Source organism: Gadus chalcogrammus, chromosome 19, assembly GCF_026213295.1.
Source record: "Gadus chalcogrammus isolate NIFS_2021 chromosome 19, NIFS_Gcha_1.0, whole genome shotgun sequence".
Lineage (NCBI taxonomy): Eukaryota > Metazoa > Chordata > Actinopteri > Gadiformes > Gadidae > Gadus > Gadus chalcogrammus.
The window spans coordinates 8,871,726-8,897,390 of NC_079430.1; the positions used below are offsets into that span (position 1 = coordinate 8,871,726).

General features: G+C 45.5%; 1 protein-coding gene across 2 annotated transcripts in view; it reads left to right on the forward strand.

Moving 5' to 3' along the window:
• The window catches only part of brinp1 (bone morphogenetic protein/retinoic acid inducible neural-specific 1), a 77,394-nt gene extending 55,842 nt beyond the window's left edge, over positions 1–21,552 (forward strand). Inside the window, exons 5-7 of one of the 2 annotated variants that reach the window (XM_056578585.1) lie at positions 14,774–15,010; positions 17,322–17,544; positions 19,884–21,552. In XM_056578585.1, the coding sequence (XP_056434560.1) occupies positions 14,774–15,010; positions 17,322–17,544; positions 19,884–21,024 (1,601 nt within the window). In that variant the 3' untranslated portion in view covers positions 21,025–21,552. Of the gene's footprint in view, positions 1–14,773; positions 15,011–17,321; positions 17,548–19,874 lie in introns of both variants that reach the window. The other variant, XM_056578586.1, reaches the window with a different exon arrangement.
• The last annotated feature ends 4,113 nt before the right edge of the window (positions 21,553–25,665 follow it).

Consider the following 25,665-nt stretch of genomic DNA (forward strand, 5'->3'; position numbering starts at 1 on the left):
TTTAACGTGAGGAGCTCCCTCGTACAGTAGTTCTCTTCCAGCTGGCACTTAGTTCATTGGGTTCCCCGGGCTTCTCATAAGGGGTAAGGGGGGCGGGCTGGCTCTGCAGGGGTCCTGTAGGGATTACAGTGGGGGTGTCGGTTGGGGGCTGAGCGGAGGCTCCACCTGGGATGGATTCTTCATCAGGCTAAGTGGTGCCTGGGGTAAGGTGGCAGGCTGAAGTCAAGTGCGTTTGTGGTCTCTCTGTTCGTTGCTCTCGTCTCATTTCCTTTCCTCCATCTCTGCCTTGATTCTCAACCCTCTACTTTGTTATTTTGCAATTGCTTATTTATATTTTCTATGTATTATTTATTTTAGAATATATTTATAATCCCTTCTCCATCTTTCCCTTTCTCAATGCAAAGCTTCTTCTTTGGCTGCCTCTCCTAATGATTAGTCTCACAAATCACACATTAGATTACTAATCTAGAGGCTGATTGCAGGGGAGCTCAAATCTGGGTGAGTGGGGCATTTATTTTTCATTTGCTTCATATTTGTTTAGACCAATACTGTTGCTGGAAGGGTTGATCTGTAATTGCGTGGTTGGCTATAACCAGCAAACACAAACTGGGCCTGCGAGCTAAACTGTGAAAAGGTTTCAAGTCGACACAGTTTAGACGGGCCTCTGTTGAAATAAACATACTAGAATCCCCTTCTTAAAGTCTACCTGCATGAATCAGCCTCTCTTCGATAAAAAACTAAAACAGGAAATGAGGCGTAACTCCGCCCCTATCAGCCAAGGCCCTCTGCTGTCTTCCCCCTGATGTTCTACTGTAACAAAGTAGGACTTCTGGAGCCTCAATGACCGTACTTCTCACCTTGTTAGACAACTCCTTGCCCAATTCCTTCTCCTTCAACCCCGAAACTGCTGCCATCCCTCTTCTGCTCCTCTCTTCTCTGTTGTCTTCTCCAGATGCTTTCTCTCCGGGCTTTTCATGAGGTTTAGAAAATGAAAGAATTCCGGGGGACGGTTCGGTGCTGGAGGTCAGACGTCAGGCCAGTGGGGTCATGTCGTGAGCCATGTGTCACAGATGTTGCGTCGATTACCTTTTAACCAATAGCTGATTACGTCCTGGCCAAATGGGCAAAGGCATTATGTATTCTCAGACACAGTCGCAGCGTTTCACCAGGTGACCTTTCTAAACCCCCTTAATCTAGTCAGCCCCGCTTTTTTAATTGAACATGAATGGAATAAGGAAATTGCTTTGTTGGTATTAGCATGCGTCGCCGCCAGAGAATAATGAACAAGAATGCATTAGCGCCATGGCTCCACTTTGCTTTAGATTCACAAATTCAACTTTACTTGGTTTTTCTTTTCGTTTAGAAATGTGTTCTTTTGTATACGGAGGCATGCATTAGGAGTTACGGAAGAGAGTAAAAGTATGTGAACATATTAGTCAAATAGTTGAATTAAGGAAATGAAAGCATAAAATGGAATAAACAAAATTGCAAATTGAACGAAAAACCTTTCATTAAGCGGATTTTACCTTGAATTGCGTCAGCTTTGGCTCTTAATCAGTGCTGTAATGAAAAAAGAAACAAACTTACCAAACTGCCGTCAAAGCACAAGCATTCAATGTCGTAGGAATGTCTTCCCACACTAGAAGGTTCTCTGCTATTCAGGTGTTCTATAAGCCCCTGATAAAACACTATGCAGATGGAGCATCCTTCCAGTTCTGACTCACATCCACATGAGAATACCGCAGTGAAATCTGACATCGCCGGTAACCTGCCCATCGAAAGATATAAAAAAAGAAATGAAATGAAAAGGTGATTGGGGTGGAAAATAATTTCTCAATTCATTGAATGGAAGATGGTCTTTCAGAGACTCACTCACACATGTCATGTTTTGGTAAATATTCTATTAGGAGGGAAAGAACGGATGGTTGAAAATGCATGATGTGGACAGTTTGAGACGGGTGCAATCTTTGGAATGAATGGCTTGTCCACCTAAATGTCTCACAGCACAATGTCAAAGGTTAGAATGGCTTTGCAACGACCACAATTTGCAGCCATGCAAGGATATATTTTATTGATTCTCTCTCTCTCTCTCTCTCTCTCTCTCTCTCTCTCTCTCTGCCTCTCTCTCTCTCTGCCTCTCTGCCTCTCTCTGCCTCTCTGCCTCTCTGCCTCTCTGCCTCTCTCTCTCTCTCTCTCCCTCTCTGCCTCTCTGCCTCTAACTCTACCTCTCTGCCTCTAACTCTACCTCTCTGCCTCTAACTCTTCCTCTCTCTCTCTCTCCCTATCTCTCTCTCCACCTCTCCTTCTCTTTTTCTCCCACCTCTGTGTCACCACTAGCGTTTTTTGTCTCCTCATCCTTTTGTATTTCAATCATTCCAAATGGTTTGCGGGGATGTTGCCGACGTGGCACAAACTGAATTATCTGAAAGTCGGGGAAATAAATATAAATAAATATATGTAATCCTATTTTGCTTTTCGAGGAAGCACTTTCTCTCTACTGCCGTTTTCGACCAAATCTTGCACAAAGTGAGCAGTTATTATTTTTACACACTTAAGATTCAGCTTAGCGGAATGTCACGATAAGTGTCAATTCAGGTGTGTCTTAACTTACGTTTTCGTTTTTTTAGCACATTCACACTCAACTTTCACTATAGCCTGCCTCCCCGGTCTATCTCTCTTGGTTCAACGTGCTCCGTAATCTGGCTAAAGGATTTTCTCATAATTAGGATTTAAGCACACACTTTCTGTCTCCCTCATTAAATTCTTGTTTATTTGTCTGTCTGGTGGCGGGGGGGGTTCGACGCTGCCTGACCCAGGGATATTGGTTTGGCTTGGTTTGGCTCCCTCTGCTGCTGTTTCCACTGGGACTGATGAATACAAGCAGGCTATCGGAGAGAGAGGAAGAATTAAATGAAAGCGCGGAATTAACGGAGCTGCAGTTAAATGGTCGGGTCCTCTATCATTACGCAGAGTGTGATTGTTTCTTACGTCGTACATTTTTATAAGACAAATGAGGGCCAGGATCCGATACCCACACCACGGTTCGCTGCCGTTGTTTGGGGGCGTAGTGAGGTATTGTGCACACACAGACACACAAACGCACGCATCGATTTACACTTGGACATGCACACCCACAAACATATGCAGACATTCAGCCTGAATGTTTGTACGAAACAGTGTGTGTGTGTGTGTGTGTGTGTGTGTGTGTGTGTGTGTGTGTGTGTGTGTGTGTGTGTGTGTGTGTGTGTGTGTGTGTGTGTGTGTGTGTGTGTGTGTGTGTGTGTGCGTGCAAGTTCCTCATTAGGCAGCAGGGCTTTGAGCACACACACACACACACACACACACACACACACACACACACACACACACACACACACACACACACACACACACACACACACACACACACACACACACACACACACACACACACACACACACACACAGCAAACATTCAGTTTGAATAGGTGGGTTGCGGCTCGTATGTGTGCACGTGTGTGCACTGGGAAGGGGCTAAGCTCATGAACAGGCCAAGGACAGTGAGGAAAGGAAAAAAATAAAAGGATCTACAAACTCCAAGCTATTATCTTGCATGGACCCCATCACCTCCAAAATAGCAGCCATAAATTAGCTCCAAAACAAAAACAAAGTACCCATCATCCCCACCTCCCTTCTGTCCTCACTCCTGCCCACACCCCATGATCCTCTCTCTCTCTCTCTCTCTCTCTCTCTGTCTCTGTCTCTGTCTCTGTCTCTGTCTCTGTCTCTCTCTCTCTCTCTCTCTCTGTCCCGCTCTCTCTCTCTGTCCCTCTCTCTCTCACTCTCTCTCTCTCTCTCTCTCTCTCTCTCTCTCTCTCTCTCTCTCTGTCCCGCTCTCTCTCTCTGTCCCTCTCTCTCTCACTCTCTCTGTCTCTCTCTCTCTCTCTCTCTCTCTCTCTGTCTCTGTCTCTGTCTCTCTCTCTCTGTCCCGCTCTCGCTCTCTGTCCCTCTCTCTCTCACTCTCTCTCTCTCTCTCTCTCCCCCCCCTCTCCTCCTGGATTCCTGGAGACGCTCTCCATGAGACTCACCCCCAGGAAGATTTATGAATATGTTAGAATAGCCTGAGCCAACAGTTTTCAAAGTGGTGAAGTGAAAATAAATTAAACTGGCCCTGTAGGCAGCGTTGTGCGGCAGGTGATGAATTAGATGCTCATTGCGCCGTTGCTCGATGGCTGTCTCTCTTTCTCTCCCTCCCTCTATCCATCTGTCTCTCTCTGTCTCTCTCTTTCTCTCCCTCTCTCTATCCATCTGTCTCTCTCTCTCTCTCTCTCTCTCTCTCTCTCTCTCTCTCTCTCTCTCTCTCTCTCTCTCTCTCTCTCTCTCTCTCTCGCGCTTTCTCTATCCGTCTCTGTCTTTCTCTATCCATCTCTCTCTCACTCTCTCTCCCTCCATCTCTATATCTTATCTCATTCAACTCAAAGCTACTTCAGCATTCCTGAGGAAAAAAAACTAACCCTAAAAACAAATAAATCTGCGAATGAATTAAGTTGTTTGGGTTGTTTGTTATTTCTTCCTTTTTTGATGTTCTTCTGATGACAGGCATGAGCGGTTTATTTGAAAACTTAAGTATATCGGCAAACACAATGTTCCCCGGTTCCCCCTCAATTATTTGTTCGGGGGAACATCTCGCATGCAAAACACGAGGAAACAGGAGCAAATGTTGGATTAGTGTTTGTTTGTCCCTTTTCTCTCTGTCTCTCTTGCTCCCACGCATTCCCTGTCTCTTTCTCACTCTCTCCCTCCCTGTCCACTTCTCTCTATCAGTCTCATCCTTTCTCTGTTCATCATTCCCCTTTCTCTATCACACACTCGCACACGCACACAGGCTCTCTGTCCTGCTGTGTTGTCCTATTTCAACCCGTTCTCCAGCCTCTGCAATCAGATGCAAAAGTAGATTCATTTTCCCTATTAGTTCTCTTCCTGTCTGCTCTAGTCCTGTCAGCGAGGGGGGGGGGGGGCCAACGATCGCACACGTGATTAAATATGCGTGCGTGTGTGCGTGCGTGTGTGTGTAAGCGAGTGTCTGTGTGTGTGTGTGCGTGTGTGTGTGTGTGTTTGACCCCTTTACAAAACACTGTCCTTTGACCCCAAACAAACAAGCAAAGGAAAAGAGGGGGGAGAGAAAAAAAACATTCTGACTTTCAGAGCCATCGGTTAACTGATAACACCGGGTCAGCTCCAAGACGGATGGCTCGCGCTCTGGTTCCCTCCCCTCTTCATCTCCCCACCTGATGACAGCTCCTCCTCTTCTGTCCGCCAAGGCAACGCTCTATTGGAAGTGGTCAATCAAGGGAGGGGTTCCACATGAGCCTGCATGACCATAAATCTGTTTCTCTTGTCTTTGGCCCCCACCCACCCGTCCCCATCCACCTCAAGCGATATTCGTCCTGGCCCACCCAGGCTTGGTCGGCCGCTATCGATGGATTTTCCACATAAAGCACCCTTCATATAAATACCCCTTGTCTGGCAGTTTGCAGAGCCCTTCCCTCAATTATTGTCAAGCCCCCCGTATATATTTGTCGATTATATATATTATGTTTTTTGCTGTTCTCCAAGGCTCCGCTAGTAAGCCGTCATGTCCCTGGCTTATAAATAAACGAACGAGGAGAACATTCGACTTTGACGGCAGGCGAGCCATGGCCTGGTCTGGACGGTTCTCTGGGGATGAACCAGGTGACCGTATAGGAGACGCGCGTGTTTCACTACTCAGTGGAGCTTCGCATCGCGCTGCGTAGGGGGGGGGAAGAGAGACGCGATGGGGGACGCCGCGAGCCCTGACTCCCGGTTGTACATGAACTTGAGGGGATCCGGGCCACTCTCTGCGGTCTCCGTTCGTATCTGTTCACGGGAGATGGAAATATCAGCTCCTGCCACGCCTCTCCCTTGCCCTTCTCTGATGCTCTAGAATAACAGAGTGTGATGAATGTCTCTGTGCGTTTGTGTATGTGTATGTTGCTTTGGGGGTGGGAGTGTATGTATGCATACGTGTGTGTGTGTGTGTGTGTGTACGTATGTCCCTAAGTGTGTGTTTCTACGTGCTTAAGTGCTTGTGTGTGTGTGTATTGTGCGGGTGTGTGTTTTTGAATGCATGCCTATCAGTGGCGGCTGGTGGTTTTTAAAGTGAGGGAGGAAGGACTGTGCGCTTGGTTGCCATTGGCCTGCTTGCACTGTTGGTGTATGGTGGCATAAGAATGTGAGACTCAAGTTGTTTCAGGGTGTTTTGGTGAACTACAAAATAGCAGGAAGGGAGTTGTGTGAACAAAATGTATACAAAGCCACCAGTGGCATCACTGTAATTTGAGAAGGAAAGGATCCAAAGCATATTAGTCAAATCAGGCCTACTATTGATTTGTAAAAGTAAATCAAAAAATCTGGGCCTATCATTGGGCCTATTTTTGCCCTCACTGACTGAAGTTATTTAGCTATGTTTATTTTCAGTTACAATTGCTTGTATTGCTACCAGTAAGTCATGCGTACCTAGCAAACCATGTAGCACTCACAACACTGACGTTGCCATTACTTCTGGTGACCTTGATTTTGGGAAATGGTCTACCTCTTTCTTTGGTCGCTAACTTAGCACTGTAACTGAATGAATGGAATGCTTTTTGTAATAAGACATTAACAATGTCCTCCGTTTCCAATGTTTCCATTGTGCATTTAGGATCTCGCTATCGCAGATTTCACTTGCTCTGCGTCATTCAGACTGAACACGGCCGCGGCAATGCAGACCGGGTTTGCTATCGACAGCGTTGCCAGATTGGGCAGATTTCCCGCCCAATGATGATCTTTCCAGCCTAACATGGTTAAAAGTAGCCCAATTGGGTGGGAAATCGGACCAATCTGGCAACACTGCTCAACATCCAGGGATCCTGCTTATTGGTTCATAGCGCAGACGGATAGATTTTTGCGCGAATCAGACCCCTTAAGGTCCCACCCACTCAGAGGAGGATTTTCCTCCTCTCTCCCATTGAAACCCATGTTATCCACCGGCCGCCAGTACTTTCGGGAAAATGAATGGGAGTGAACGGTGGCAAAGGGAGGACGTTCCTCCCTGAAGTAATTGTCAATAGGCGATAGGGGGTGCTAATGTCCCTTTACCCAGGGAAACGAACATTATATATTCAAAGGCAATAAAGTAGTCATATTTAAGGGCATTCATTCATTACAATAGTCTGGGCAATCTACATTTTTTATTCTCAACAATGTTAGGGAGGATCTTCCTCCCTCTCCTCAATGGAGAAGCCTCCACTGATGCCTATGTGCGTGTGTCTGTTCACACGTACATGCACGTACGCACACACACACACACACACACACACGCAAACGCACATGCATGCATATGCCCAATGCTAGTGTATGTGTGTGCAGCGGCCAGAGAGGGAGAGATAAACGCATGACAGCGCCGCAGCAGAGGCCTCTCCCTGTCTCCCCGTCTCCCCGGCGCGAGCCCGGCTGGTGCGCGGAGGCGCCGCTGGGCCAGGGACACATGGCCACGCGTCACAACAGCTTGCAGGAGGGCAACCCGGGCGCCGGACAGCCGCCAATAACAAGCCACGGCCCCGGCGTCCGCTCTGTAACCGTAGCCCCGGCCCGGCGCGCTGGGACGCGCCAAGCTGTCAGCCCCCCCACACGTCTAATGGAGCGGCGTTAATACGGCCCAGGCTAGCCGCCGCCGCGCTAGCTTCTGCAGCTAGCGCGGTAGTCGTTTGCAGGGCTCAGCGTGGTGAAGGCTCGGAGCTCTCTCGTATAAGAGAGGGGTTTTGGGATGATATGATGAATGTGGCAACATTGGTGGATCAGTATTTTTCGTGTTTACATGTTGGGTTGATAAGAGTGGCCTTTGTGAGGTTGAACCAGAGCAGGGTAAGGCAGAGGAAGAAAGCTAAATAAGTGTTCAAGGCTTCAGTGTCACCTTGGTTTGATTCGTGTATCCCGATCCGTCGCTCAAACTTTATTCAACACAGCGCTTTTTGTGCACATCAACAGCAATGAGACAATGTGTTGTTGGTTCAAAATAAACAGCAACCAAAAGAACAAGAGATGGGTTTAAAATAGCCGAGGACATTGGAGAGGAAAGATGAAAGTTAATGTAGAAGGTATTTGTTGAGGATTTCGAAGAAAACTGATAAACAATGGACAGTTTATGATGTCCTCAGTTCTGCTGGTAGACTGCAGTGACTACAGACACTCGGTAATTACATGGCTACTTACCAAAAAGATCAATCATTTTATTGATTTCAATATGATTTTATTGCTCATGCTTGAAATATATTCTGTTTGATTCTGCATATTGAAATAGCTTCCATGACAACGGTCTGCTTCCATAGCAACGGTCCGCTTTCATAGCAGCGGTATGCCCTTCAGAAATAAAAGACCCCTGTATGCTGTAATTGACCAATCTGAATCAAGTATTCACAAAGCCATATAATCAACACTATGTAATGTAAAGTATATTATACACCACATGGGTTTTAGGGTGGATCAGCACCATGGATAGCTCTCCACCCAAACCGGTCGTTTTCTCTGGATATCTTTATGCTTTGACAGACATTAGCCCATGCTGAGTGCAGGGCATGGATGCAATTCACAGACTTGTGAATCCTGCCATCCTTTTGCAATGCAATAGTTTGCAAAAGTACAGAGACACTGCTGTATCTGTGGGGTGTTCTTCACCCATCTTTAGAGGCCTTTCTATAAATCTCCATCCTTCCCTTATTTGGTTACGTCTTTGTTTTTGTTTAAGTTGGGCTTTGTTTTGATTAATTTTTCCCCTATTCAATTATTCATCAATCTATTTTTTTGCACTTTGTAGCTGTGTGTTAAAAGTGGCGTATAAATAAAGCTTTACTAACTTACTTACAGACACAGGCGATAATGACTCACATGTGGATGGATACATTTCTGTTCTGTTTTGGTGGATCATTTGCGGTTCATAAGCACTTGCATCCAAGGATGCATGGAGGTTCATGATTTAACATCTGGAATCATCTCTTTGCCATTATGCAAATACACACCCACCCTCACATTCTATCCCTCTCACCCTATCGCTGGCGCACTCCCTCCCTCACACAAACTCACAGGCCACACACACACTGAGAAAAATATAGAGAGAAAATAAAACAATTCTTTAATTCGGGAACATTTGGGCGGGAGGTGTTGAGGGCAGGATGCCATGTGTCATTTCATCCCATTCTTTGGTAGAGCCTCAGATTAAACCCAACCATCTAGCCCCTGCAGTCTGTCCTGACAGCAGATGAAGACCGGTGGGCTGGTAGCATGCTGACAACACGGGGATAATCTACTCGGGGAACAGCAAGAGAAACAGTTTATCCCCTCACGGACGCCGCCATCACCGCTACAAACATGCTAACGAATTCCACGGAGCTGGGGTTGAGATCAGTGTGGGACAGAGACCGCACTCTCACACACGCGCACACAAACACATGCTCACAAACACACACGCGACCGCTCATTATGCACGGTCACACACTCCCACCTGAAAACATACTCTCACACGTGCGCACAGATACATCAATATTTATACACCATCAAATGAAAGCTATGAAGCCAGGTGGAGGATCATGAATGCCTCTTCTCAATCTTGAAGCCGGGCCTTTAGGTGAATTCTCTCTCTCCCTGCCCTGTCTCCCGTAGGCCCTGTAATGCGTACCTCACGGTATGTACCAACAGGCACGTTTCCAATTTTAGAGGTCTTTCCGCGTGTGTATCGGGGCGGCGGTAACACTAACCTCCGATGGTAATTTAATGTCCCTATCGGAGTAATGCACTTTATTGCACCAGTGGATTAAGTAATGATTATTTTGCGCATTTGCGGCCACCACAACGGTCAATTAATCTTTAATGAAACTGTAACTCATGAGGCGGAGCCCTGGCGTCACAACGGATGGGCGGAGGTGAGGTGGGGGGGGGGAAGGGTCCTTGCCAGGGCCGTTAAAAAACACCTCACAGCTCCCAACCTACCTTCCTCACCTCTCTCATCCTATCATCCATCACCACGCAGAAATAGAACACTCCAGAACCGGACCTAGCGAAGCAACGCAGCGTCACAGTGGTGGCCACGGACATAGGGAGATGTCCCGACAGAGGGAGAGGGGGAGAGAGGGAGAGAGGGAGGGAGAGAGAGAGAGCGCGAGAGAGAGATACATCAGGACTCTGATGTATGCGATCAGATTAGCCGGGCGTTTTGAGGCACTATTTATTTAGAGCAAGCCGAGCAGAAGGCTTTGCAGGGGGAATTATGTGCACTGACGGAGCATGAAGTTGGACGATATCAAACGCGCCGCAAAGGAATGCAAATATCCCCCCACTCCCTCTCATTCCATCAAAAGCTCCTTAGGGATAGTTAGTTTAAATACGCTGAATACCACTGCTTCAAAAAACACAGTTTCTCTTCCCGATAAAACGATGGACCTTTGCAGTTTGCACGTGTGTGGCAGCTGTGGTGATCGTTGTGGAAATCATGGGCCTGCAAATAAAGAAAGAGAGTAGCAAGACCCGTGAAAGTCTCGCAGGTAAATGCTTTATTGAAACACTATCTCGCATGTTATTGTCTCTACAGATGGAGGCGTAATTCAATACTCATCCTCCTACTCTGCCTTCGGCCTAACAATTGTTGATGGACTCAGTTGTATTGAATGAATGAATTGCTATGGCTATACAGACAGAGACATTCAATTACACATCCCAGAGTGAGGAATCAGATGAGGGGAGAGGGGGTGAGGTGACTCGAGACGGAAGGAGTAGACTACAGGAAGGGAGGCAAGGGGAGTAATGAGATATCACTCGAGGAGGGGAGGGGGAGTGAGATTGCGTGTGGATGTTTGGTGTCCTAATGACTGGGGTGACTGCAGTAAGGGGAGACGACTACAGGAAGAGGCGATGATGAAGGAAAGGGGGTACAGACTTCAGATAGAGGAGGATTATTGGAAGTGACATCGTTGGAAGAGGGTAATCTCTAGAGTAAGGGTAGAGCGCTGACTGTGGGGACCGGGAATTACTTAAGGAGGGGCGGTGGTGACATGAAGGGGCCGGACTTCAGTGAGGGAGATCGCTAGAGGAATAGAGACGACTCGCTGAAGGGAGATGATGACTAAAGGTAGAGGAGATATCGTCAGTGAGGGGGGGGGACAAGAGGAGGTGCCATGACTAAAGGAAGAGGAGATATCGTCAGTAAGGGGGACAGCTAGAGGAGGCGCCATGACTAAAGGAAGAGGAGATATTGTCAGTGAGGGGAATGACAGGATGGGGCATGACTAAAGGCAGGGATAATATCTAATGTGAGTGGGGTAAGTAGGTGAGGAGATGACTAGGGGAAGAGGAATGGCTCAAAGAGTGATGACTAGGAGAAGGGAAGCTATCAAGAGTAAGGGGGGATGATGACTAGGGTGAGTGGAGTTGACCAGAGGAAGGGTTAATGACTATAGGTAGGGGGGTTGACTAGAGGTAGGGGAGATGACTAGAGAAAGGGGAGTTCACCAGAGGAAGGGGAGATGACTAGAAAAGGAGAAATGACTAGAGGAAGGGGAGTTGACTATACAGAGGAGATAAGTAGAGGAAGAGGAGATGACTAGAGGAAGGGGAGATGACTAGAGGAAGAGGAGATGACTAGAGGAAGGGGAGATGACTAGAGGAAGAGGAGATGACTAGAGGAAGAGGAGATGACTAGAGGAAGAGGAGATGACTAGAGGAAAGGGGAGATGACTAGAGGAAGGGGAGATGACTAGAGGAAGGGGAGATGACTAGAGGAAAGGGGAGATGACTATACAGAGGAGATAAGTAGAGGAAGGGGAGTTGACTAGAGGAAGGGGAGATGACTAGAGGAAGGGGAGTTGACTAGAGGAAGAGGAGATAACTAGAGGAAAGGGGAGATGACTATACAGAGGAGATAAGTAGAGGAAGGGGAGTTGACTAGAGGAAGGGGAGATGACTAGAGGAAGGGGAGATGACTAGAGGAAGGGGAGATGACTAGAGGAAGGGGAGATGACTAGAGGAAAGGGGAGTTGACTCGTGAACCGGGAGTGACGAAAGGAGGAGAGATGACTGGACTAGCGGACGGTAGAGATGACACCGGCAAGGGGAAGGAAAACGGGGATTAGGCAAGTGATTGAAGATCAGACCGATCCTCCACATGATACGAGAGCGGTCTGGCAGAGTGCCCCAGAGTTGAAGTGTGGGCAAAACACTCTGCGACAAAGGGAATCAAAGACCGAAGGAGACAGCGGCAGAAGAGCCCGAAAAAAACAAGAGTGAATGTACATAGTGAGACAATGACAGGGAGTGTCTACGGCGGGAGACTGCGAAAGCGAGAATGAGAGGAGTGGAACGACAGAGGGAGAGGGAGTGAGAGGGGAAAAAACAAGGCAGAGATGGATAGTGACGGAGAGTGCTGAGGTGGGATGTCAGCTTCCCCCAATGGCACTCCTTTCATTTTCCTGGCACTTGCGCTGTCATATCAGAGATGAGGGTGTGTGTGTCTGTGTGTGTGCTTGCTTGTGTGGTGTGTGCGTGCGCATGTGTGTGTGTACACATATATAAAGATGTGTTTGCGTGCGTGCGTGTGTGTGTGTGTGTGTGTGTGTGTGTGCATACATAAAGATGTGTGTGTGTGCGAGTGTGTGTGTGCGTTCATGCGCAAACGTGCATGTCTGCCTGCACGCCTGCCTGCGTGCGTGTGTGTGTGTGTGTGTGTGTGTGTGTGTGTGTGTGTGTGTGTGTGTGTGTGTGTGTGTGTGTGTGTGTGTGTGTGTGTGTGTGTGTGTGTGTGTGTGTGTGTCGGGGCGGGTTCTATAAGAGGACAGAGAGGGATAGGAGGAGGGGGGGCGTTATGTTGCACCACTCGCCCCAGCCCCGCCACTGGCACCAGCACTGTCAGTGAGCAGCGCCCATCCGTGAACTCGCCATCTGGATTCCCCCACAAATCACATTAAAGTTTCAAGCCTAGGAATACATCAAGCTAAATGAATATTGGCTGCAGGGCCCGCAGACAGGCCTGATGGAGGGAGAGAGGGAAAAAGGATCCAGGCAACCCAACTCTTTCTGTGGTCAGTCCCTGATCCATCAGACCCCCGCCACCGCCGCCCCAGCTACGCCCCCTTTCCCCCTCCCGGTGATCCCGAGTTTGGTGCGGGCATGTCGGTGGTGATGAGGGTGTACAGACGGAATAGGCTGATCCTGCGGAAAAACAACAGCGGAGAGGACAAGGTTATTTGTCAGGTGTTGGCGTTTGAAGTCGACGCGTTTGATAGTGGACGGCGTTTGTTCATTCTGTGCGGTTTGCTGTTTAAGTCGTTGCCGCACCGTTGTCAATACAAAGGTGACACTGTTTTGAGGAAATTGTGAATTAATCGGATTAACTGATAAACAAAAAATGTATCGTTGACAAATGTCCACTTTAGATTCAAACGCATACTCTTGTTGGTGTGCTTTCGTAAAGCTTATCAAAAAACACACCCAACCCCCATAGCACGGCTCCAGCCAAGAGGCAGAACACCTATGTCGTTGATCCTCCGATTCAATACGTTCTGTAAAGCCGTGCTCTATTTTCCTGTGGCCTGGACATGAGGCGAGAGAGAGAGAAAGGCTTTACGTTAGCTGTCAGGATCCTCAACTCTATGAGATCCCAGGGGTGAGATAGTGTGGGGGGAGGATTTTAAGGGTATAAATATCTTGTCAATTGTGTCTGAGAGGAGGTTGCCATAGCTTTGCAGAGCTCAACAGGCCCCCTGGATTGCCAAGGCCTGTACTGCTTTTTTTGTCTTTGTATACCGACAAAAAACAAGGTCCCCACACGCACGCACACATACACACAATCCCACACACAATGTAATGAAACACACGATTGCAGATATACATTTACAAACTTGCACACATGCGCAGGGGAGTGTGTGTGCGTGTGTGCGTGCGTTTGTGCGTGGTTGTGTGTGTGTGTGTGTGTGTGTGTGTGTGTGTGTGTGTGCGTGCGTCCGGTGGTTGGTTTAATAAAGCCAGACACATAAGACAGTTTGACATCCATCACTGTTCTGTTTTGTCACTTCATGAGTTGCCCTCCGATTAAAAGCGATCAAAGTCAACCTCAAGAGAAAACTTTTATTAAGGACTTGTTTAAAAAATCTCTCACCCTCAGGCTATTATCGCAAAACAGGGGTCAATCGGTTGGACCCAGAGAGGACAAGTTGCCCTATAATTACACTTTTCTTCATAATAATAAAAATAATAATAATGCATTGTTGGTTTTCATTCTTTGTACGATTTGTTTTTGCATCGCGAACATAGTTGTACACATTCACATGTTCCCTTGGGACTTACGTTGTGAGGCTGAGGACATTCACATGGCATTCAGTCAATGTTAGAGCCACGCAGAGTCGATCCTTCAGAGTAGCTACTAAAGGAATCAGAAACTTGTTTATGTTTTTTGTGTTTATTAGTGGTAGCCAAGCACAGGAGTACATGCATCGTAAGTTGCAGCTAAATGAGATATCTTCTAAATCAGGGGAGGTGTTCATGGATGAGATGGGTCTTCGGATATGGGGGGATTAGATTATATTGCGCTAGGTTGCTCGTTCCACCATCGAGTTACCAAACATGAAAAGTGTCCACACTGTGAATTTGTTCCACAGAGAGGTGAAGCAAAGTTAGTGGCAAAGGTAACAATCGCTTGCTAGTTCTTTGCATCATTTACTCATGATCTACGTCATTTTGTCTGTCCCCTCTCCAGGTCTTCAGGTTATCTTCCCAGAGTATCTGCAAGAGAAGTTTGTCCAGTCGGCTCTCAGCTACATCATGTGCAATGGCGAGGGCGAGTACACCTGCCGGAACAACCAATGCATCTGCCAGTGTGACGAGGAGTACCCACAATGCAACTGCCCCATCACGGACATCCAGATCATGGAGAACACGCTGCATGGAATGGGCGAGTCCTGGGGGACCTCCTACAAGGACTTTGAGAACTCTGGTGAGTCAACTTCCTCAACGCTAGCTAGCTTTTCAAAGCTAAGATATGCTAATATTTGCTCAAATATGCTATGCTATACCATACTTGACTAAAATAAGCTAGCATAAGATAAACTATTCTAGACTATGCCGAGCAAACCTATGGGTAGCTAAAATGAGATAGGCTGAACTAGGAAAAGCTGAGATGAGGTTAAACTAAGTTACACTCAGCTAAACTAAACTAAGCTATGATAAGATGATTCTAAGTAAACAAAACTAACATGGATTTACATATGAATGTTTTGTTATTGCTTTTCATCAAAATGTTTTAAAAACATCTGAAAAATAAAGGAATAACCTTGATAAACAAATATGAATGGGGGAAGCTGGAAAGTTAGCTAGGTTGTTTACTTGATTTAGAAAACACAACCAAACCTCAACTTTTGATAGAGAACTAGCAAAATACATGACAATAACTAATAGACGGCTAATTATTTACAATAACCCACGCACAAACAGCCACCCAAAACAAACACAGAAGATTTTACATTTAAAAGCCGGACTCGTGGGTGTGTTGCAAATTTTTGACAAGAGTAACCTTCTGCAGAACACTCAATGAGCGCAGCCCGTGCGTGTTAGAGCCTGAGCAAGCCAATCTGCCATATAGTGCCCTGTTGCATTATTCAGGAGCCCCATTTGAACACCTTCTGTTTCAGCGAGGAGGCGGAGGCTGCGTTTTTCATTGTGGAAGACCGTTTTCCCCAACACCTTGCCAGGTGGAGCAGAGACTAGCAAGTAGTCATTAGCATTCCAGGGTAACACAACAGTGGTAACAGTCCTTATCCCTCCTAGAGCCATGGGGTGAAGTTTGTGTGTCAACACTGGTTAATGAAGTTGTGTTCTGTTTTTTGGTACGTCTGTTTGCAATGGGTGAGGGAGAACATGATTTGTGATTGTACTCCTACGACAATAATTTGTTCAATGTGACTATCTCATTAGAGTGTCTGTGTATGATGGCCACATTGTGTTCAGTATGTGCTGTATTGTAAAGGTCATGCTAAATCGACTAATATAAACTATAATTTATTATCCTTGACTGGACAAATTCACTGCAGTTCACCGGATTTAAAAGATAAACTGTACAGCTATAAAATGTCGCAAATTATCAGGATTACAAATCAGTGCTATAGATTATTTTATGAAGCGAGGATGAGCAATATTGCGTCTTTCTTTTTGTGTTTGGTAGTTAAATGACATGCCGTAGCATTGCGAAGCAACCATTGGAAATTAACAAACTATAGCTGCATTATAGACTACAATATTTTGAGAGCTGTTATGTTTTATTAATTTATTTGAAAATCGTTGGTGCAATTCGATTTCTACGGTATGTAAGAAGGTGTGATGGGTGTTACTTCTATTAGTTATTTTACTAGGCCTTGCTGTAACTAGCTGACTTTGAGGGGTTCCTTTATATAAGGGGAGATAAGTTTTGATTGAATGATCACATCTCTGTCAAACCTAATACAAAGTGTTGAGCTCTAAAGAGAGAGAGCGCAAAAGAGAGAGGATTCAGAGAGGAGAGAGAAAGAGTTAGATTCATGCAACGGGTAACCTTTTCTATTATACAAAACACATGAAGAGGAAACCTTGACTCCTTTGAAACACAACACTGGTCTGGAGGTTATCTGAGCCAATACAAATCTTTTTTTCGCGACCAAATAAAGCAAATGGACTTGGTTTTAGTTGAAACATTTTCAAACACAATCCCCTTGGCAAGGACCTTTTCGATCGACTTCAATCCCACTCTCTCTCGCCCTTCCCTCCCCTACTCAGTACCACTCACATATGCCAACTCTCCAGCCACCCCTACCACTCTGAACTTGTATTCCCCTCTCACCTTCTTTTATGCTGTCACCCTTCATTATTTCCATGTTCTCCCCCCCTCCACGTCTCTCTCTCTCTCTCATCGCTCGGCGCTTTCTGTCACGTTGCCATGTCCCCAACTACCCCTCCCCACTTATATTTCCCTCCCCTCTCTATCTCTCGCACTCTCTCTCTATCTCTACATCCCACTCACTCTCTTCCTCTTTCTCCCCATCTCTCCATTTGTCTCTATCCTTATATCTCTCCCGCTCTCTCTCTGTCTCTGTCTCTGTCTCTGTCTCTGTCTCTGTCTCTCTCTCTCTCTCTCTCTCTCTCTCTCTCTCTCTCTCTCTCTCTCCCCCTCCCCCCCTCCCCCTCCCCCCTCCCCTGCTCTCTCCCGTCTCTCCCTGTCCCTCACCGCCTCACCTCTTGTGTTCTCTGTGTGTGCCCACCCACCCTCTGTCCTCCAGATGAGTTCAAGTCCTTCCTGAAGAGGCTGCCCTCCACTCACTTCCTGCCCGTCAGCAGCGTGCACCTTCTGTGGGGCAGCGACTGGGACCTGCAGGCCCGCTACCGCCTCCTCCAGAGCTCCCTGGAGGTCCAGAGGCTGAAGATCCAGCGCACCGCCCGCAAGCTCTTTGGCCTGAGCATCCGCTGTCACCACAACCCCAACCACCAGATGCCTAGGGAGAGGTGAGGGCAGGGACGGGCTCGTGTTTCCTGTGGCACCCTGGTGGAAATTGGATGTGTGTGTGTGTGTGTGGGGGGGGGGGGGGGGGTGGTTGCTTCTTTCTTATTTTTTTTTATGAAGCGCCTTCATTAGCGCATTGGATATTTGTTGTTTTAGGGATTGGATTTTTGGTGTGAAAGGGAGAGTCGTGGTTTATTTTTATGTTTCGCTGAAAGGCAGTGCGCTGAGGTTTAGTTTCTTTGTTGTATTTTGAAGTTAACCTTTTGTATATTTATTCATATATATATTTTTAATGGGAATTCAGTTCTGAAGCGGGTGTAAAACAAGAAGGCTCGCTGGAATTTGAATAGAGTTGAAGAAAGAAGAAGACACACACACACACACACACACACACACACACACACACACACACACACACACACACACTTAGAAAACCTGTCACTCACACACGCAAACACAGACACACACACTTTCACGCACACACACATTCGATTGCAATGCAATTTAAATGACATTTAAAGGGCCTTCACTGCAGAGTTGTGAACTGTCATTCTAAAAAAGTTGCAAACCGACACAATTGGGCAAAGTTGGCAAAGGTCTGTTCCAGAGCGTTATCAAAGAGTTGCAGTTTGCATTCGCTGAGCCTGACTTTGCACCTCGACTGCCTGACAGCACTGTACCCTGCGTTCTGGTGGCTGGCGTCTGTGTGACTTAACATTATCAGCTCAAATTGCTATTTTCCATCTCCTGCTAAGCACCCTCTACCACGTCACTTGTGTTAATATGTACTTTTACATTATATCTTTGTAACTTTCCGTCTCGTGGCTGACAGGTTTAAGTGTCCCTATTTGTTTTTCAATGGGTATGCATCCTGAAAAACCCCTGTACCAAACTATTAATTTGCATCTGAACATAAAACCGCATGTTTTATGCTTTTTATTCACATTCCCCATGTTGTGATATCCCTTTATTCCTTTATTCATCTAGTGGAAAAAACTCATGAAAAACGTTTTTTTCTCATCATGCAACCCCTTATTGGTATTGCTGCCATTACACTTGCAGCCATCTGCATGCGGTCCGTGCTCTCTGTGGTGAAATGGGCCTCCCCCTGCTTCCCTTTGGCTCAGACACAGGAGGTGGCTGTGATTTATGACATGTCATCTAAGCATCAAAATTGTCTGATGAGCCATTACATAGCCGCACATTTCTGTTCTCATTCATGGGAAAAAAAAAGAGGCTTTTTTTCCACCCTGCCTTTTGATTCCCTTTGGAGAGACCACAGCAAGCCACTTGGCTTCCAGAGAGTCGGGGGAAAAAAAAAGGGTCTGGAAGTGGCAGCGAGACGCCCTGAAATTGCATATTAACGGCGGCCGTTTTCTGATACGTGTTTCAGATGAGCACTTGAGATAACACAATCTTAGCAGTTAATATAAATCCATTCGATTAAGTAGTTATTGTGATTGCCCTGCATCCGTGTGCAATTATGAGCGGAGAATGAAACAACACAGACTCAACCGAGTACTACTTGAGCTCAGGATCTCTGTAAACCAGGCTTGTTTTCAGAGCAGGCCATGTATGTTTTCAGAGCATCCCATTGAATAAAGCGGCACACTGTTGCTAGGTTACTGACAGATTGCTGATGTGCTACATACAGCTTTTTAATAAGCTGTAAAGTGTATTTAGTGGACATATGCAAATGTTAGACTTATTATTTCTTAGTACTGAGAAAAATAAAAATTTGTAGGGCTGATCTTCTAATTCTTCGACCTAGGCGTTTCATAGAAACCATTTCTTTTTCTAGTTGAAGCAAAATGTAGAGAGGTCAAAGATGGTTAGCATCACCAAGATCATACTAATCTATACCAGCCTTGTGTCTAGGAATGGCTTGGGGATGGATTTTCGAGGCCTAACAGATCTCAAGGTCCTCTGTCATAGTTACTACTCAAAGTTTATTAGCATGTCAAGCCAACCTTGAGCTCGTCTTCCCCGTCTGAGAAAAGATTTGGGAATTTAGAATTCACATCCGATGGTCACAAAGGAAGTTCTTTACTGTCAAGATGACAGCAAACTGTGCCTGAGGGGGGGGGGGGGGGGGGGGGAAGAGACGAGATTAGCATAGAAATACTTTAATGCTGTCCAGGGATGCCCTGCCTGAGGGAAATAAAGGGACTCCACCCACTTTAAAACTCAGTATTCTAGTCCACCTGCAACCACTACTTTATCAAACTACAACCTTAAACTAATTACAACGATGACTTTTTTTGGGGGGGGGACTTTTGTTGCGATGGCTAGCCAAACCTCTCCTAACCTAGTCCGATCTTCCTTGTCTTTTGTCTCGCAGGTCTGTGATGCAGTGGCTGAACCGGGTTCAGTCCTTCCTCTACTGCAACGAGAACGGCTTCTGGGGCACCTTCCTGGAGAGCCAGCGGATGTGCGTGTGCCACACGGGCGTCACCCTCTGCCAGCGGCCCATCCCCTGCGTGATCGGCGGCAACAACAGCTGCGCCATGTGCAGCCTGGCCAACATCTCCCAGTGCGGCTCGTGCAACAAGGGCTACAAGCTGTACCGCGGCCGCTGCGAGCCGCAGAACGTGGACTCGGAGCGCAGCGAGCAGTTCATCAGCTTTGAGACGGACCTGGACTTCCAGGACCTGGAGCTCAAGTACCTGCTGCAGAAGATGGACTCGCGCCTCTACATCCACACCACCTTCATCAGCAACGAGATCCGCCTGGAGACCTTCTTCGACCCGCGCTGGCGCAAGCGCATGTCCCTGACGCTGAAGAGCAACAAGAACCGCATGGACTACCTGCACATGATCATCGGCCTGTCCATGAAGATCTGCCAGATGCGCAACAGCAGCATCGACCCCATGTTCTTCGTCTACGTCAACCCGTTCAGCGGCAGCCACTCGGAGGGCTGGAGCATGCCGTTCGGCGAGCACGGCTACCCGCGCTGGGAGAAGGTGCGCCTGGCCAACTCGCAGTGCTTCAACTGGACCCTGCTGCTGGGCAACCGGTGGAAGACCTTCTTCGAGACGGTGCACATCTACCTGCGCAGCCGCGCCAAGATCCCCACGGGCCTGCGCAACGACACGGGCCAGGGCCCCGTGGACCTGGCGGACCCCAACAAGCGGCAGATCTACATCAAGATCTCCGACATCCAGGTGTTTGGGTACAGCCTGCGCTTCAACGCCGACCTGCTCCGCAGCGCCGTGCAGCAGGTGAACCAGTCGTACACGCAGGGCACCCAGTTCTACTCGTCGTCGTCCGTCATGCTCCTGCTGCTGGATATCAGGGATCGGATTAACCGCCTGGCCCCGCCCGTGGCCCCCGGGAAGCCCCAGCTGGATCTGTTTTCGTGTATGCTGAAGCACAGGCTCAAGCTGAACAATAGCGAGATGATCCGCGTGAACCACGCGCTGGACATGTACAACACGGAGATACTGAAACAATCGGATCACCTGACTACTAAACTCTGCTGAGGTTAGCGCGATGCGGAGAGGTGGGAGAGTGTGGGAGGAACGACGGCGTTTGAGGGTGGAAGAGGGGGCGAGCGAGAGGCAAACCTCGTGGAACAGTAAACCGCACTGTAGGTTGGGGAGGGGGGGCGGGGGGGTATTAATCGTGACCCGGATTTCACTTTTTGTTTTTGGTTTTTGTTTCGGACACTTTTTGTTCTGCCTTTCGATGTTATATTAACAACTTTGTAAGTGTAATTGTTAAAAGCGGAAGAACGGATTCGCTTGCTGTCGGAGAGTCTTTTTTCGGGGGCCGATGAAGATTTGATTGATTGATTGAGACCACTTTAAAGACTGTATCATATTTGTCCCAGCATGTCTGTCATTCCCAAAAAGAATATGGAGAAAAAAACGAAAAAAAAAAACTAATAAGTGAAAAAAAACGACAACGAAAATAAATACATCTTTTGGTGAAAAAGAGGCCTTGTTTTAATCAGAGGGAACAAAGGTTGTATCTGAAACTGCCATTCTTTACTGAATTAAAAAATATATGTTTTTAAAAAGGTATACTAAGGACAATGGCAGAACAGATATCATCCTTTTATTTCAGCCGGCGCTCAAAGCATTGGGCGGTTTAATATTTAAAATGTTTCTACATTTTAAGGGGGTAAAATAGCCTTGTAAACAAGTACTTTACATATAAGGTATAGACTTTACTACATTTCAGATCCACACTTACTCTGCATCCCTCCGATGCGACAGGGCGGCAGTCCAAGGTTGTGTCAATGAACAGAAGCCAGCTGTTTATATATATATATATATATATATATACAGTCTATGTGTGTGTACCTTTTCTTTATTTCCTTCGGTTCGGTTTGTGTTTTTTAGCTTGATGCTTATTGCTGTCCGTTGAACTGAATGTCTCATTTGAAAGTACGCAACTTCCGTCGCTGGCGGAAAACTCTCTATCTTTCCCATTTTCTCTCTATCTCTCTCTCCCCCTTTGTTTCTGTCTCTCTCCCTTTGTCTCTCTCTCCCTCTCCCTTTGTCTCTATCTCTCGCTCTGTCTCTTTCTCTTGCTCGGTCTCTCTCTCCTACCCTCTCTCCATCCCTTGCTCTGTCTCTCTCTCTCTCTCCCTCTGTCTCTGTCTCTCTCCCTCTCTGTCTCGCTCTCTCTCTGTCCCTCTCTCCCCCCCCCCCCCCCCCCCCCCCCCCCCCCCTGAACCTGCCCGTGTTGTTTTTTGAAAAAAGAGCTGTGTTTCTTTTTTCTCACGAGACTAAAGGTACCCTCAGAGCGGTGCGATATCTTAGTCTTAAGAAGAGGAACAATCAAATGCTATTTTGTAAAAAGAAACGCTTCGCAAAAACATACATGTCGTGACTGCTGACTTGTGGAGCTTCTATGGGCGACACCAAGAGAAATACACTCACCCGCATCACTTACCAAGACCGGTTTAAAGCCATACACTCTCCCAAGGTAGACCATCCCAACACTGGCAAACCTTCCCCCCCCCCCCCTTCTCCCCGTATTTTTATCAAGAAAATGTGCACCAATTTATTTTTTTCTTCCTGAAGTCTATCTATTAAGCTGATTTCTAAGTAGAAGATAGCACAGAGTCAAAGGAAACTACGAGAGAAGGTATATGGCATTGGCAACGGGGGAAAATGTCTTTCAGCGCATTGCAGAAACCAATGTACCACAGAAAAAAAATACTGGACCATAGAAATAATTGTATTACAGTTTGAAATACCTATTTTGCGATGTAAATCATTTTAAGTTTGTTCCTTCTACATGCAGTTGTGTTGTTTGCAAACAAGGTATCGATTTACAGACATTGCCAGTGCAGAATTTAGACATTCTCCTCTTTGTTGCTGCCAAAACACTAACTTTGTGTTGTTGTTTTTACACTTGCAATCATCAAAAGGAACTATCGAAATACACTACCTATTATTATTATTTGTTTTGATTTGTTCACGTTTTTTTATTATTATTATTATTATTATTATTATTAGCATTATTAAGTGCCTGTTATATATCCCTTTAACATGTTTAGAGGTGGAGGAAATATACTCCAACAACGGTATTTGATTAGCAGTATTTCAGAGCATAGATTTTGGATCCACACACCCCACCATCTCAGACTATAAGAGCAGTGTTTCCCCCACCCGTTCGTGGGGAAACCCAACCACCAGCAGGAGAATTAAGTGAAGGTGGATATTTCCTCTCCCCCTCCCCTCCCTCCCCCCCCCCCCCCTCCCCTAACTCCCCCACCCCTGGCCCCATTGTGTACGATACATGTACGATATGTAAATAATAATTCTGTTTCAAATAAAGTAATCACAGCAAAAAGGTATGTAACACAAAATTTACGAGAAAAAACAATCCTGCTATTTAAAAAAAGAAGGAACAATTCTCCATTTGAGTACATTAGCACAAAGTACAGAATTACCCATGTTTCATGTGAATAATTTAATTCTAAGTCAAAAAGTGTGTCAATTTATGACTGTTTTGATATTGTCAAAATATATTGTATATTATGATTTAGCGCTTCGCCAATGCATAATTAATCTGTGAAACAAGCACACATTTCTCTTTAATACTCGCCACTATTTCGTCCTTTCACCGCAGTGTCGCATATGTATATCACATGGATATATTTGATTGAAGATGCCGCTCCTAATACTTTGCCTATGTACCTTTTTGCTGTTCTGTTGAGATCATTATATCAGCTTATTTCAAATGAATGTTTCATATAATACTCTATTTCTCATTAAAAGGCTATATTTAATAAGAAGAGCCACGTTTTTTTGTTTCCTAATCTGGTTTAAAGAGAAACGAACATCCCTGAACATCAAGTCCTGTATTTCTGATATCCGTTACTCAGCGTTATTGAAGTGGGGAGGACTTTGGCCCACTTTATATTTGCTTATCTTAGCAGACCAAGGCATAGGCTATACACACCACCCAACAACACCATATCCTTGTGCATTTACAACTCAATATCATCAATCCTTATAATTAAATCACTTAATGATGTCATTGTAAAAATGGTTTCAATGGTAATTATTCATGGTAGTTAGTATATTATGATGTTAAATGAATGACCGTTTCAGTTATATTTATATGCAGTGCTTCTTTTTTTGTGTGTTATATATTTTTATACTTTTTTTATGTACAAATGAAAAAGGTATGATAAATAAAAGCAAATGCAGTGACACCTTATTTAAATATAAAAATCCACAAGAGAAAATCTAATTAATTTGAAATATAATCAAAGTTGTCTGTTCAAATAAAATAAACATTAAAATCATGAAAACGGCATAATAGAATTACTAATTGGAATCTAAATTTAAAAATGCGTTTTTTAAGATTCTGTCTTTAATGAACTGGAAAAGCAATTTGTGTATTCAACAAAACAAGATTAACCGCTGCAAAGATAAAATAAAATAAAAATCCTTTAAGGAATCATGACGACTGAAACAGAAATTCTTAGAACTATATTAAAATATAAAATGAAGTCATATTTTCTCTGGAACACAGGACCGAAAGCTCCTGTATATAGTAGTTTAATGCCAATCAAAATATTACATTCAGTACCTAAGAGGGAATACTTTCTAAAGAAAAGGATAGGACCAAGAATGGAGACCTATGGTTCTCAATTTAAAACTGTGTGTGAAAGCCTTTATTGTAAACGTATACCATAGATGAAAACGTTGACCATCCTCTGTTAGTCAAAATGGAACGATCAGTTATATTCAAGGAAGCATGTAAATTATCCCCCCTAAACATTTACCTGGCCAGCCTCTAGTTTTAATGGAATATGATCTGTAGGTAGATTCTGTAGAATCTGCTTCAATGCTATTCTATGCTATACATGAAGAAATGTCCAAAGGTTCATCACTAACACTTATCATGACTTGGAATAATACCAACCATGTATGCCATGATGGATTAGTAATGGGTGAGTTTATGCCTTGTATTGCTAACACAAATAATTGTAATAATTTGCAACTCACTGTAGAAGGGCTGCAGACTAAACCTTTCCTTTTGGACGAGTCAAATCCCTTTGACATTGTTCTAGCTGCTCTTCATCATGTAATGGAAAGATTAAAATAGATGTAAACAAATTGGTTTGAAATGACGGAGCCGGTGTGGGGTGCGACAACAGACAGGGGTAATCATCTCTGATCCGAGAATACCAGTTATTATGTCAGCCATGTGTCATGTGTGATGGTCTGTGGTCCCCTTCAAGCAGTTATTGTGCGGCATTCATGGAGGGGGGGGGGGGGGGGGAACCATGCACTTTTGTTGTAGGTGTAGACTTTTGAATATAATTACCTCGGAAGTTGAGTCAAATTATTGTATAAATAAAGAAAAGACAGAAAACATGGCGATATAAATGTTTTAGTTGAGGGAACAAAATCCAGATAACAGGACAAAACGGTTTATTTAACACTGTTCAATCAGGATAGTTGATGCATGTACAACGTATTTCAACAATAGAGTAATACTATCCATATCAACATTGTATGATCCCAATTTAATCAATAATTTAACATTTTGGTATTTACATTTGGTATTTACATTGTACATTTGTTTGACTCTTTGAAGGTCGTTAAAGAGTTTTTAATTTCTAACTGGGGTATATACAGCAACAGCTGTGC